Source organism: Piliocolobus tephrosceles, chromosome X (assembly GCF_002776525.5).
Source record: "Piliocolobus tephrosceles isolate RC106 chromosome X, ASM277652v3, whole genome shotgun sequence".
In the NCBI taxonomy this organism is placed as follows: Eukaryota; Metazoa; Chordata; class Mammalia; order Primates; family Cercopithecidae; genus Piliocolobus; species Piliocolobus tephrosceles.
Genome location: NC_045455.1, coordinates 16,615,706 through 16,630,641, shown reverse-complemented (window position 1 = coordinate 16,630,641; position 14,936 = coordinate 16,615,706). Strand labels below are relative to the sequence as shown.

General features: G+C 41.3%; 1 protein-coding gene across 5 annotated transcripts; it reads right to left on the bottom strand.

The window, feature by feature from the left end:
- Positions 1–2,258: 2,258 nt before the first annotated feature.
- On the bottom strand, positions 2,259–12,070 carry OXGR1 (oxoglutarate receptor 1). 5 transcript variants are annotated; one of them, XM_023218089.2, is made up of 4 exons: positions 11,904–12,070; positions 9,758–9,910; positions 6,301–6,352; positions 2,259–4,373 (listed from the first exon to the last, which is right to left on the bottom strand). In XM_023218089.2, the coding sequence occupies exon 4, from the start codon at positions 4,298–4,300 to the stop codon at positions 3,287–3,289; it is 1,014 nt and encodes a 337-aa protein (XP_023073857.1). In that variant the 5' UTR covers positions 4,301–4,373; positions 6,301–6,352; positions 9,758–9,910; positions 11,904–12,070; the 3' UTR covers positions 2,259–3,286. The 5 variants fall into 5 exon arrangements, with proteins under 5 accessions (XP_023073857.1, XP_023073856.1, XP_023073855.1 ...); XM_023218088.2 differs by having other exon boundaries at positions 2,259–4,316; XM_023218087.2 differs by lacking the exon at positions 11,904–12,070 and adding an exon at positions 11,634–11,811.
- Positions 12,071–14,936: the final 2,866 nt, after the last annotated feature.

The following is a 14,936-nucleotide window of genomic DNA, read 5'->3' as shown; positions in this document are numbered from 1 at the left end:
AAGCTACTTTTTCTAGATATGGAATTCTAGGTAAACAAGTATTTTCTTTCAACACACTAAAGGTATTATTTCACTTTTTTTAATCCATGTCCCTGCAAAGGACACTTTTTTATGACTTGTATTTTTGTGATTATGACTTATATTTTGCAATATTGCTACCATGAGCGCAGAAATGAAGGAGGGAGGGGTGAGAAGGAGGAAGAAAGGAATGAAAGAAAAAAGGGAAGAGAAGGGAAGGGAAGCGAAGGGAAGGGAAAGGAAGGGAAAGGAAGGGAAGGGAAAGGAAAGTGGAGAAGGAAATAACAACAAATAATCTGTATCTAATCTAACCTCTAGCTTTACCTTCCAAATTACTGCAAATATGCAGGTTGGAGGAAAGTGATAAATAACAAAATGGAATTAAAACAGCCAGACCTGCAATGTGAAAAATTCCACAGGACAAATGACTTCACTTGATTTCTTCAGCAAATAAATGGCAATTAATAAAGAAAAGGTGAGCTCTTATAGATTAAAATAAATTTAAGAGTCTTATCAACCAGATGCAATGCATGGAGCTTCCTCTGATCCTGATTTGAAAAAAAAACAAACAAACTATATAAATATACTTTGGAGGAAAACAGGGGTATTGAAACATGGATTAGTATTAGATAATATTGAGGAATCAGTTATTATTTTGTTTTGGTTTTGTATGTTTTGAAACAAATCTGTGTTGAAGCATTGATAGGTAAAATTGTATCTTGTCTAGAATTTGCTTTTTAATATTCTAGCAAAAAAGATGTGAGATGAGAGAGATAAAACCTGAAGGGTGGGATGTTGGCTATTGATGAAATTAAGATATGGGTCATTTGGTTCCTTTTTAAATTTTGTGACTATTTGAACATGTCCACAATAAAGAGTTACAAATAATGGAAGGGATTATCGTGTCTCAGAAGTTTGGAATCGGTTTTTCTGGCTTCCCCATATGCAGGTGCAGTGAGCCTGACTTGCACTTTCAGTTCTCACACAGCAAGCAGACCTGAGTAGCTCTGCCCTGGTGGATGCAGTCAGAGCTCTGCTTTTTTGTTCTCATTCTGTCTTTCTCTGCCTGGGCCTGGTTGTATGCAGCAAGGTCACACAGGTCCCATTGCAGCCTGGGAAATATCATCAATCCCTTTTTTTGGCCTCAGTTCAAAACTGCCTCCTTCAGCACAAATAACCCAGAAATCTTAACTTTGTAAAATAAAGCTGACCCTTTGAATTAAATTTAGCATGGATCTCTGTGATTCTGTTCTGTCGGCAGTACCCTAGAGGGCAGACCAACCCACAGCTGTGGGAAGAAGATTAGGTAACAGAACGACAGAAAAACTTAATCAAGGGGGAGGCATTTTTCGGAAAATGGAAAATTATGCACGCTCCCAAGCTAAGGTCAATTATCCAGGGTAATAAAAATGTTAAAAATGTGAGAAAGTGAGATTAAGTGTTGGAGCAAGGACCCTAAAAGAGCAAAATAAAGACCAAAGATACAGTGAAAGAATTTCTGCCAGAAGGATGATTTGTTTTTCTATACGTTGGTAGGAAGAAGGTAAAAAATAAAAGAAACTACAGAGATGAGTTGAGAAAGACATGAAGGAGGTTGAAGTGGCTTTTCTCTGGTGGGTGAACTCTTTGGAATAAGAAGGAATAAAGATGGGGAGAGAAAGGAAAGGAGTTTGTGCCCAAGGCTAGAATAATGACCCCAGTGGAATATGGGCAAGTCTGTCAGCACTTTAGAGATAGTCCAGGGGCTGGACTAGGCATCAGGAAAAAGAAAAAGAGCTAGCAGTTCCAGGTGGACCTCTGAATATTTCTCGATGCTAATACAGCCAGCGCAGATGAGCAAGTTGGGGTCCTCTAGTGAAATAGCTTATTCCACATGTTATAGAAAGGCTCAGAAGAAGATGGCTCAGAAGGTAGGGGTTGCAGAAAGCACCATTGTCCAGAAAAGTTCGTGTTCAGATCCATCGGCTTCCTCTTCTTTCCCTCAACTTGCTCTGAAGAGATTCCTGATGAACATCCTCACTGAAGTCTAAGTCAGATGTCATGTCCTAGAAGAACCGGAACATCAGGAAGAATTTCTATGGTACCCTTTCCTCTGTGTAAGTCAACTATTTCAGCCTTATTCTGTAATATTATTGATTCTTAACTTATTTTTGTTCCTAACCATAGAGAAAATAAGTTTCATGTAAATAGTGATAAAACTGCATTTTCACAGAAAAATATGACCAAACAGCCTATTACACAATTATAAATAAGTTTATTAATTGTACCCACATGTTTATGAGGGTTTTAAATATCCAGACCAGGTATTTTCTCAAATATTTATACTTACTGTTAATTAAGCACACGTACAATTCAAAAATATATTTAGCTATTACATAGACATATGTTCATTGTAGTCATAAAAGAACAAGGAATCTAAAGAGAATTAGTGTTTCCTGGAATATTTTCCCACAAAAATCAAAACAGTGTTAGATATGATTGAACACCCAATACATACATGATATTTGAAAGTGACTTCTGTCCTCAAAAGTTTTCCTTCCTTCCCCAGGACATGTTAATAATGATGAATACGATTTGATAATTTTTATAAATTCAATAAAAGCTTTTTAACAACAATAAAGTCATAATACTCCAAATATCTTGCAGGTACTAATTTCAGCTATTTGCATGGACGTCCTTGAATTATTTCAAGGGTATCTTACTGGCTTGCAAGTAATATACAGAACTGGCTAAACCCAGTTTTATAATCTCAAAGTTAAGCTTGAAGGAAACAAATTGCAGAGCTATAAGATGTAAAAAATAAATATTAAGAAAGATACAAGTAGTGATTTGAATTATCTAATGGTTCAATACAAACAGGTCTGGAGTGCAGAGGAGCATGAAATGATGAGTGAAAAGATTGGTTTTCTCCTATCTTGGCACTAATTTACTGAGCAATCTAGGGCAAGGGTACGAAATTGGTTTCCATGTATATATAATAAGTTGGTGGGAACAGATGTTCTCTAAGACGCCTCTGAGTTCCAATAGCTTGTAATACTATGTCTGAACACTTTGCTGATATGCATGCATCCAATTCTTTATCTCCCCAATGGAGGAGCTCAATAAAGGGATTGCAAAGAACTAGAAGCTCTGCCCTGGCTTTGGCACATGATTACTTGAATACACAGTATTTACCAGGAGTTCCATTGAGGGAGACATCCTGAACGTCTTAGGAGTGCTAGGTAAAGTATCAGCAAGTATTTATTTTTGGTTAAGTGAATGAAGTATTTCAAGGGTTGTTTGAGTAACTGATTTTCTTTGCTTGCTCAAGGTTCCCGCTTACTTTACATCTCACTATTGAGCACACAGCCTGCTGAAAGTTGTCGCTGACCACCACATATAGTAACAGGTTACCAAAGGTGTTCAGAGCAGCTAATGGTCTAGAAACGATGTAAGCTTCGTGGATCTGATTCTCAATGGAACAGCTGATCGAAAGCAGGCGAGATTCGATCCGAATGACCCTCAAGATATGGAAGGGTAAAAAACATACGTAAAATACGAGGAGTAGCAGAATGGTTAGCCTTCGAGCTTTCTGCTTAAGGCAGCTGTGAGTTTGCAGTCCATGGGTCAGAGTGTGAATAATCGTGGTATAGCAAAGTGTCACTATCACCAAGGGGAGGCAGAAAGTGGTTGCAGTCAAAATTAGGTTGTACCACTTAATAGTAGTGAGTTCATCCGAACTGGTGAGGTCGAGACAGGCTGATCTGTTGGTCCTGGTGGTTGATGTGATCAAGAAGGTCATAGGAATGACAGCTACCAGTGAAATGATCCACACCACAGCACAGGCTACAACTGCACATCGAGTTTTGTGAATGGAAAAGCAGCTCATTGGGTGAATGATCACACAGTAGCGGAAGATGCTGAAACAGGTGAGGAAGAGGATGCTGCTATACAGGTTGAAATGGAAGCTGAAGCGAATAAACTTACACATGAAATCTCCAAAGATCCAGTTTTCGCCACTGGCATAGTAGTGAATCAGGAAGGGGAGGCTGGTCAGATACAGCAGATCTGTGCAGGCCAGGTTCAACATAATGATGGTGCTGCTCTTCCAAGGTCGCATTTTGAAAATGTAAGTGGATATCGCTACTGCGTTCCCGGGAAATCCCACGAGGAAGATAATGCCGTAAATAACAGGGAGGTAGTGCATCTTGAGGGGGATGTTTTCATCAGTGCAATTTCCAAAAGCAGCTGCATAATCGGGGAAATCAGAAGCATTTGCTAAATAGTCTAGTGGCTCATTCATGGTTGCCTCCTTTCATCTTGCAAGAAAACAAGACAGTTCACTCTGGCAATACGAATCAAATGGAAGTAACTCGCTGATAAAGGAAAACAGAAAACATGAATGGTAGGGTAATAAAAACAAGGATCTACTTTTAAATGAAAATTGTTCTAATATCCTAAATTTGCCACTTCTCTCTCTTTAATCTCAAAAGAGACCCTGTGGAGAAGAAATTGAATTTCCAAGAAAATGACTGTGAGGCGAGTTACTAAGTGCATCTAATAAAAAAAAAAAAAAGTTAAATTATCATGAGAATTAAAATGAAGGACTGGGAGAAAAAAGCCACAGGTAGCTTTGGAAAACAATTTGGCAAGGTCACCATTTGGGGAAGCTATAGGGTATCGCCATTAGAGACTTAACAACGGACCTACTATTAACCAAGAGTGGTGCATGCCACCATCACTTCACTTCTACATGTCACAAAATACTGAAAAGTGTTTCTTATTACCTCTATTTTACAGGAGACTAAGACTGAGAAATGTTTTGCAGTTCATCTCCGGTAACACATCTAGGGACTTAGCTGGGATCCACACTCGTGTTTGTCTGACTCAAAAGCCATCCCTTTCTCTATTACCTCTCTATGCTGCCTCTCAATTTGTATTTTGTTGATTTTTATCAGGATTACCGTAAATAATGGAGGGAACAAGTGTGAAGGCAGGAAAACGCTGAATACCGTAAATTTTAAAAATATAGATTGCACACATTGCAACATTGCATTTATGGTAGATTTAATTGCACATTTCCACTCTTCCAATTCCCTTTAATAGCTAACATAATTTGTTTGTGCAGGGGAGTGTGTGTTGGGGTGGATGGGGTGGGATCAGTGGTATAATGCAACCATTAAGAGCCTGAGCCCTGAAGCCAGATGGCCAGATTTTGATGCTCAGATTAGCCATTTAGTAGCATGTTCCTAAGCAAGTTGATTAAGCTCTCTAGGGCTGGAAGGAGTGCAATGTTAACTTCCTTCTTCTGGCTTATTAGTGTTTTTAAAAATTTTGATGGTGAATTTTTGCAATGAGGAAAGTACGGACATCTAGAAGAGTTACAATTAGCTTATCATTTGGATGTAAATAGCTGTTGGTGAAATGGATCCAAGTCCACATTTCTGGAGCACCCACTCTGTATTGGGTCCTCTATCAAGTCCTAGAGATACAAGCTGAATAACATACACAGATGCATAAGCCACTGTCACAGTCTACTGGGGAAGTGGACTTGGCAAATTATTTTAAGAAAATATAAACCCACCTCATGAAGCTGTCAATAGTATGTTAAAAATAGGAAGAAAAACACTTGGCACACTACTGGGCACGTAAGAAAAGCTTAAAAAATATTAGGTGATTGTTAGTTGTTAAGTCATTTGATGTATGAATGGTCCAAGACTACTGAGATCACAAGGGAAGGAGGAAACATCGGAGTCTGCTAGCATTATTACTATTATCTGATACTAAATCTATACTATCCAGCATTTCCTGAGAGGAGTACAGAGATATATTTCAAACTAACCCAAATCCTTGACAAATCCTAAATTAGCAGAATCAGTCCTTCTTGACTGCCCTGAGTATATCCTTCCAGATCTCACTTAGTCCAGGAGGTCTGGGGGAGTTGTAAGGAACTCAGCGTGGTTATGGGATATTGGGAGATGAAGTTGGGAGGGAAAAACGGGGATTAATAAAAAATAATAGTGCCTTCTGTGTACAAAGCACCACTGTAAGTGTCTTACATATTTGCATCTATTTAATCCTCACAACAAATGGTGAGGTAGTGCTGTGATCCTCCCCATTGAACAGAAGAGGAACCTGAGGCACAGAGGAGGCAGTGATATGCTCAAGGTCAAACTGCTAATTAGGGCTGAGCCAGGATATGACTGGGGCAATCGTTTTGCAGGGCTGGGCTGCATCTCACAATGAGTGGGCAAGAGGGAAATCTGAAGTGCCTGTAATCACAAAGACCAGTTAGCACATTACCTCTCAGTGCTGCCTCTTAATGTGTATTTTGTTGATTTTCATCAGGATTACTCTAAATAACAGAGGGAACAACAAGTGTGAAGACAGGAAAAGGCTGAATATCTCGGAAAGTTCAATAAATCAAACACTGTAGAGTTGTCCCTTTGTATCTGAAGTGAATTGGTTCCCAGAACCCCAGGGATACCAAAATCTACAGATGCTCACGTCACTGATATAAAAATAGAATGGTATGGTATTTACTCGTAATCTATGCCCATCCTCCTGTAAATCATCTCTAGATTACTTATAATACCTAATGCAACATAGATGTTATATAAATAGTTGTTATACTGTATTGTTTAGGGAATAATGACAAGAACAAAAAGTCTGTGCATGTTTATTACAGACATACTTTTAAAGTATTTTTAATCCATGGATGGTTGAATCCACAAGTGTAGAACCCCCATATATGGAGGGCCAACTGTAATTGTGTGAACCAGGGCTCAATTGTCACTAATAATAGTGCCTACTTTTCCTCGGATTGAGAGCGGATTTGATGATTTTTTAATGATTTTAACTTTCATTTTAGATTCAAGGGGTACATGTGCAGACTTTTTAGTTGCATCTATTAAATGATGCTGAGGTTTGGGGGCTGGACTAATCCTGTCACCCAGATACTAAACGAAGTGTTTAAAGGGTGCCTGAATCATGTTAAGTGCTACCTCAGAATCTGCCACCATTATAACTATTAGCTGATACTAAATCGACTCTATCCAGCATTTCCTGAGAGGAGTGCAGAGGTATATTTCAAACTAGCCCAACTTAACATATCCTAAATTAGCAGAATCATTCCCTGTTGACTGCCCTTGAGTATACTCTTCCAGATCTCACTTAGTCCAGGTGCAGATCAGAATGCATTTACAGGTTTGCTACTTTTATTCTGTATGAACTGGGGAAAAAATATCCCAGGCACATGGAACTTGCCTCTGGCCAGCTGTTAGGATCCTCAATGGGAGAGGCTGGTGCTCCCTGGGACCATGTATTACCCATCAAAAGTGAATGCTTCTCTCCTTGCCAAGTTAATTGACTCTAGTTAAAAGTGCTATTCATGGAACTATCATCTACACAGCACTGGAGGTCATAGGAATCAAGGACTGCTGACCAGTGAGAGCACTCTGAAGCCAGGCAACCACAGTGGATGGCTTCTCCCTTGGCAGAACGTCTTAAATGGACTCATGAATAAGGAGCAGGAAGTCACTTAAACTGGAAAGAATATGGTCACAGCCAAGGAGTCCCAGAAGCAGCATGACCCAAAGACAGTTCTTAGATTACGTCAAGAGGCCACTAAGTATCTAATGCTGTTTCTGGAGCAAAGAAGTAAAGATAGTTTTAGTAACGCCCAAAATAATTCTCCGGAGTTATTTCATTCTGATTGGGATTTGCCTCAACAGAGAAGTGAGAGGAAGAGAAGGGGAGGGAATTCAAGTCCAAGCTGCTTATTTGTCAGCTCCTTGAAAGCAAAACACAAGTCACCTTGTACCCCAGGGGCTGGCACATGGAAGGTGTGCAGTAAATATTCATATTTGCTGAATGCATTAAAGAACAATCAGTAACATCAGCAAAACTTATGTGGTTCGGAAGGGCTAGTGAAGTGGCAACTATCATTCTTAAAAAAAGCTTGGTTCTTAGGCCAGGCACAGTGTCTCAAGCCAGTAACCTCAGCACTTTGGGAGGCTCAGGCAGGTGGATCTCCCAAGGTCAGGAATTCAAGACCTGCCTGGCCAGCATGGCAAAACCCCATCTCTATTAAAAATACAAAAAAAGTAGCTGGATGTGGTGGCCCGTGCCTATAGTCCCAGCTCCTTGGGAGGCTGAGGCATGAGAGTCGCTTGAACCTGAGAGGCATAGGTTGCAGTAAGCTGAGATTGCACCACTGTACTACAGCCTGAGTCACAGAGCAAGACTCTGTCTTTAAAAAAATAAAAATAAAAAAAAAAATAAAAAAATGCTTGGGTCTTTGATGACTTTTAAAATAAGAAGAAAAATTCCAGTTCCTGTCATTGCCAAATAAACCCTTAGCCATGTTATGGAAATGTTATGGAGACCATTTTGAACAATAATTCTATCAGGAAAAGATGGGTTATAGGTAGAAACAACTGCCTTATTGTTCTGAAAAATAATAGTTCAATTTAGGATTGAATGAAGACTGACTAGCCAATTGTAAGGGTGGAGGGGTTGACTAGGAAGCTTAATCTCTGTTCCATAAAACCTCATAAAAGTATAGTCTGAGTTTACAAAATATGTGTGATGTCAAGAACAGCACACAAAAAACCAGTCTGGGCTGTGAGCAGGTAGGATGAAGCTGTTTCTTTCCTCCCTAGCCTCAGGGTCCAGTACAACTCACTGCCACAACTCAGAACACCAGATGGTCCACAAACAAATCATTTCAACTCAAAGGACATTAAAGACAAATGTGGCACAATCCTGGGTATAATCCCTTCTCTTGCTACAACAGTAGCTCTCAAACGTGAGGAGGTTACAAATCACTTGAAACCAATGGGTTCTTTGCAAGCAAGAAATAATGATATATTCAGCTTCAGCATAACCAAAAATACACGTGTGAACTAAGCTGGGTTCAGCAGGAATAAAAGCCAGCATCAAAGGTTGGAATAAACTTGTGAAGAAAAAGCTTATAATTTTAGTACAACCACTATGGAGAACAGTTTGGAGATTCCTCAGCAAACTAAAAACTGAGCTACCATATGATCCAGCATTTCCACTGCTGGGTATATACCCAAAAGAAAGGAAATCAGTATATCAAAGAGGTATCTGCACTCCCATGTTTGTTGCAGCCCTGTTCACAATAGCCAAGATTTGGAAGCAACCTAAGTGTCCGTCCACAGATGAATGGATAAAGAAAATGTGGCATTTATACACAGTGGAGTACTTTTCAGCCATAAAAAAGAATGAGATCCTGCCACTTGCAACATCATGGACAGAACTGGAGGTAATTATGGGAAGTGAAAAAAGCCAGGCATGGAAAGACAAACATTGCATGTTCTCACTCATTCGTGGGATCTAAAAATCAAAACAACTGAACTCATGGGCATAGTGAGTAGACGGATGGTTACCAGAAGCTGGGAAGAGTAGTGGGGGACTGCTGGAGGGGATGGCGAATGTGTACAAAAAAAAAGGTAGAAAGAATGAACAATACCTACTATTTGATAGCCCAGTGGGGTGACCATAGTCAATAATAACTTAATTGCACATTTTTAAATAACTTAAAGAGTGTAAGTGGATTGTTTGTATTAATGACAAAAAGGATGCATGCTTGAGTGGATGGATACCCAATTCTCTATGATGTGCTTATTTCACATTGCATGCCTGTATCAAAACATCTCATGTACCCCATAATTATATATACCTGCTATGTACCCACAAAAATTAAGAAATAAAAAATTGTTAAGAAAAAGCTTACAATTTTAGCCCTTTTTTTTCTCTGAAATTGGAAAGTTGCTGTGATTGTTTGAGGCTAGCTGCAGGATGTTAATGTTTGGGTAACACACCGTTTGTGGACTGCTGTCCTGATGCCAGCACACCTAAGAACCTAACAGATTGGGATTCCAAGATTCTGCGGGTAAAGAAGGCAAGATCAGAAATGCTATCTAGGTAAGTGGCAGCAGATACTACTTCACCTCCACAGAGTACTCCTGCCCATTTGGTGGGAATGAGGAAAGTGGGATTAATGATGTAAGGTGATTTTCCTAAGGTGCCTGTTGGTTTTGCAGATCAGTTTTGTTGGGTGAGTTAAGCTCCTTTTCCAACAATGCCTGTATCTCTGTCCGCTCTCCTCCCTCTCCCCCAGACTCCCTGGGTTTTTCTGGTTCTGCTCCCATGCTAAGGTAACAGTTTGTTCTTTCCTCCTTTTCCCAAGATGCCAATGGACCAGGGAGGTGCACAGTTGGAACCCTTCATCTGTCACCTTCTCTCCAGAGTCCTTAGAAGCTCCGAAGCTGGGGTCACTTTGGATTGTCAAAAAGAAACTTAAGTAGACCTTCCATTCACAAAGACTCACTTCGATTTCCCAGTCTACATGTTTGAAACCTAATTGTACTTCATACTGGTGGGAAACAGACCAATTCTTAACACAGGTAAATTTGTGACTGGGTGAGTGCTGTCCTCCCTGATCCCTGAAGGAATCCTTCTCCCCAACCCTTCTGGGAGCCTCAAGGCTCTTCCCTCAATACCCACTTTATTGTTTTTGTTTGCTTGTGTTGTTGTTGTTGTTTTGGAGACAAAGTCTTGGTCTGTCACCCAGACTGGAGTGCAGTGGCCATGATCTTGGCTCACTTCAACGTCCGCCTCCTGGGTTCAAGGGATCCTCCTGCCTCAGTCTCCAAGTAGCTGGGATTACAGACCCGTGCCACCACATCTGGTTAATTTTTTTGTATTTGTGTAGAGACAGGGTTTCACCATGTTGGCCAGGCTGGTCTCGAACTACTGACCTCAGGTGATCCACCTGCACCGGCCTCCCAAAGTGCTGGGATTGCAGACGTGAGCCACTGCACCCGGCCAATCCCCAATTCTTTAAATAAGAATCTGCAACTCAGTTTCCCTGCAGACTATTAAGAGGTCATGTTGATGCAGCCCAAAGATATGGTTTTGCCTGTTTAATCTTAGGGAGAAACAAATACAATATCTGAAAGCTCGCTTCAGAAAAATGCATGCATGGACACGTAAATATTATACATACAATTTAGAGGTTTAGAGACCATTACAAGCTAGTTCACGAATCCACAGCAACGAAACAAAAAAACAAGACAGAGAAGAAAGACATTTCAGGGGAAACATTTTCCTCGCTTGTTGGGGGTGGGGATAGGGCAGTGTCTTTGGTGGTTTCCAACACCATACAGTCCACCACGATCCAGGGTGAGCTTTGAGAACATTCAGCGGGGCGGTGATCAATGGGGTGAGGGATTAACTCTGTTTGTCTCCTAAGCACTCTCCCTGCCCACCTCCCAGACTCCTCGCTTGGGTGTGAAAAAAAGTATGAGATGAAATCAGCAATCCCTAACTCCCCCAGTTCTCTCCAAGTCAAATGTCTTCTCGCCCTGGGCTTTTTGTTCCGCAAAATGAACCTCTGTCTCCCGCCACCGGATCTGGGGTGCTCCTGCCGCCTCCAAAGAAGAAGGGGGCGCTGCTCCGTCGGCCCCTGCCTGCTGCAGGGATGTGCGGGGGTGCTCCTTCCCATGCTCCTCGGGCACCTTGCGTCTCCGCTCCCGGGCCAGCGCAGGGTCCCCCACACCCACTCCCTCCGACCCGTCGGCCCCACTCCCGGATCGCGCGCGACTCACCTGGCAGCCCCGGCGAGGCGGACGTGCGCCCCGCGTGCCTGTGCAGCCTGGCTGGGCCCGGACCGCAGACCTGTCAGGGGAGGCTGCGCACCGCCCCGCCCCTCCCACCCCTCCGAGGCCCAGCGAGCAAGTGAGTGTTCCCGGGTCCTCGCCCGGGGCAGCCTGGCGGGCAGCATCCCGCCTCGCCCACTTCCCAGTGGACACAGGGACAGCGGCTTCCACTCCCAGGACCTCTGGACATCCTCCGTCCCGGTTTGGCGGGAAACTGACCCCGGAGAAAGTGTTTGCAGAGGTTCCAAAAAACCAGCCGGGCGGGAGGGTTGTTGCCCCAGGAGGGTTGTGGCCGCCTTGTCTGGGTCCAGAAATATTATCACTCTCCTGCAGCCCAGTGCCTCTTTTTTTTTTTTTTTTTTTCTTTTGAGACGGAGTCTCGCTCTGTCGCCCAGGCGTCCAGTGCCTCTTATTTAGCGTGGGATGCAGGCGACTTACTGAAGCGTTGTCATTTTCCTGTATCCAATTACAACCCTGCCGTCCAGCGCTTAGCAAAGTGGTTTAAAAATAGTTTCTGTCTTAAAAACTATCTTAAAAATAGTTTCTATCCTTGCGAAGAGCGTCTGTATCTCCAGATCTAGGGCGTAGGTATCCTTCTTGCTGCATAACTTAGGAATCGCCTTTTCTCTTCTCTGAACCTCAGTCACATCGTCCAATATACTAGGGCCCCCGGAACCGCTGAACTTCAAGATCTCTTCCAGCATCAAAGAGGAGTTCACTGTATTAGCAAATGGGGGTGGTTGGAGAATGCCCCTCTACGCTCTTCCATGGACTGGCATTGAATGTCTCTTCTGCACTTCCATGTTGATGGGCATCAAACACCTTGTATAGCCCATCCTCTGGGAACGCCAGCCAGCAGGAGCAAGAATGTTAGGCTGGGTGTCCCAGCAGGCCACAGGTGGGAAGATTCCGCCCTGGCTAAAGGTTGGGATAGCCCTAGGTAGGCATTTTTATTATCATGCTTATCATTTTGATTATTTGAGTTCCAGCCTCTCCAGGAAAATATTTTGCATTAGGAGAAAAAATGTTCTCTAATTTTACCATGTTTAATCGTTTTTTCAATTCTTCATTTGGAAATATTTGACCCTGTTTTGTTCCCACCTATTCATTCATCAGACATTTGCTGTTTGATTTTTCTGTGTCAAGAACTAAGGAAATATTGAAGAATAATACATAACCTTTGCTTCCAGGAGCTCATGTCTTATAGGAAAATAAGAAATAAATTTAAAACATGATGATGGCTTGCCACTTGTAAATAAGGGTGCCGGGAGGGCACATAACCCAAATGAAGGCTTTCTGAAGTAAAAGACATCCCAGTGTTTTTCCACGGGGAACAGGATTTCCAGCTAAAGAGGAAATGACTTAAAGAGGTTATTTTAAAAACAAGTACTGGGTCCTAGAACTCTAGACTTGGAAGGGACATTTAAACACATCCAGTCCTGTAAAGTTAAAATTGTGCAGGTGCTGTGGGAAAAAAAGTATAATGGTTCCTCTAAAAATTAAAAATAGAATTATGACACAAGCCAGCAATTCTGCTTCTGGGAATATACCCCAAAGAATTGAAAAGTGAGACTCAAACAGATACTTGTACAGCCATGTTCATAGCAGCGTTATTCACAATAGCCAAAATGTGGATGGCAGCCCCAGTGCCTATCAATGGGTGAAGAAAATGTGATGTATACATTCCATGGAACATTATTCAGTCTTCAAAATGAAGGAAATTCTGACACATACTGCAACATGGAGGAACCCTGAGGAGATTACGCTAAACAAAAGAAGCTAGCCACAAAAGCACAAATACTGGATGATTCTATTTACATAAGGTGCCTGAGTTGTCAAAGTTATGGAGACAGAAATTAGAATAATGGTTGCCGGGAGTTGTGGGGAGAGGGAATGAGGAGCTATTGTTTAATGAGTATGAAATTCGATTTTGGGAAATGAAGGAGTTCTGTAGATGGGTGGTAGGGTGGTTGCATAACAATATTGTTGCACAGTAATAATGCCACTGAACTACACTTCAGTATGGTTAAGATAGTACATTTTGTTTTATGTGTATTTTGCTATAACTTTTTGAACTGACATTTTAAAAAATTCAGTCCTATATATTCACTTTTCAAAGGAGGACACAGAATTAGAGTGGTCCAAATGGCAAGCCCAGGGTCAGAGCCACAGAGGTCTGTGTAAAACCAATGTGCCAAGCCCTCTGTTCTTACTACTACATTCTAGGGGTGGCTAGGTGACTTGATTGAAACCATTGCTTTCTCAGATAACAATGTACTACAATCCAATACTCTAAATTGGCTCCATCAACAAGATGATTATTATGAATGAATTGTGTCTTGTATCTTTTAATGTTTACCTTTAAACATTACGTCTTACCACAACTCAAATTCTTTCTCCACGTAATAGTGATTTGCAGGAAAATATATATATATATACACTAACCAATTAAGATCCTGTCCCTATGTAAAGAGAATAATATATATCTTTAAAGCAACTTGCATTAGAAAGTGATGTCACTATTTTAGACTGTACATTAAACTTCAAATTTAGGACCTTGAGGTTGTCTTTTAACAACCCTAAATCAAAGACTTATGTGAGGGTAAAATTCAACTCCTATTTAAAATTGGTCTCTTGCCCAGATTCAGAAATGCACTGTCTTCCTTAAAATGAGAACCAAATAGAACAAGATTCTAGCGTTTAAATTTATAACTACTTGAGCAGCACAGGTGTCACCTGTGTGATGTGCTGCAATTGTTCATTTAAAGCAGGAAATGGGATTTATCATCACGATAATCAAGAAACTCAAAACTTCTCTAACTAGGAAGCACTGACATCTTAAAGCCTACTGCGCCAAAAAGCCCCGTGGAACTCTGCATAGAAGGCAGAGTTAGCATTACAGCATTCTCCAAAGAGCCATTAATGGTTTAGTTGGGGGTTAGCTGGGCTAAAATATTAGAAATTATCTTGGTTCTTATTCAGAGTTTTATTTAGAAAGGAACACATAGTTGGTGACAACACGGACCACTCCGTTTCCTGATTGGAGCCTCTGTCCAATCAGTTGAGCATCGTCATACTCAACTTCAGATGATCATGCTTCCAGATATATCGTATTCCAACCATGACTGACCTTATCATTCCCAACCATGTATGGCCTTGTCTGACTTTTTTATAACTTTGGCCACAATATGATATGTTTGGTATAATAGCAGTATTCTCATGAGATGAATTGTCTTGGATTTTGAAAAATGG

What these genes read in the sequence shown, in the direction of transcription:
- OXGR1 (XM_023218089.2), bottom strand. Translation starts at nt 4,300, where the DNA reads ATGAATGAGCCACTAGACTATTTAGCAAATGCTTCTGATTTCCCCGAT.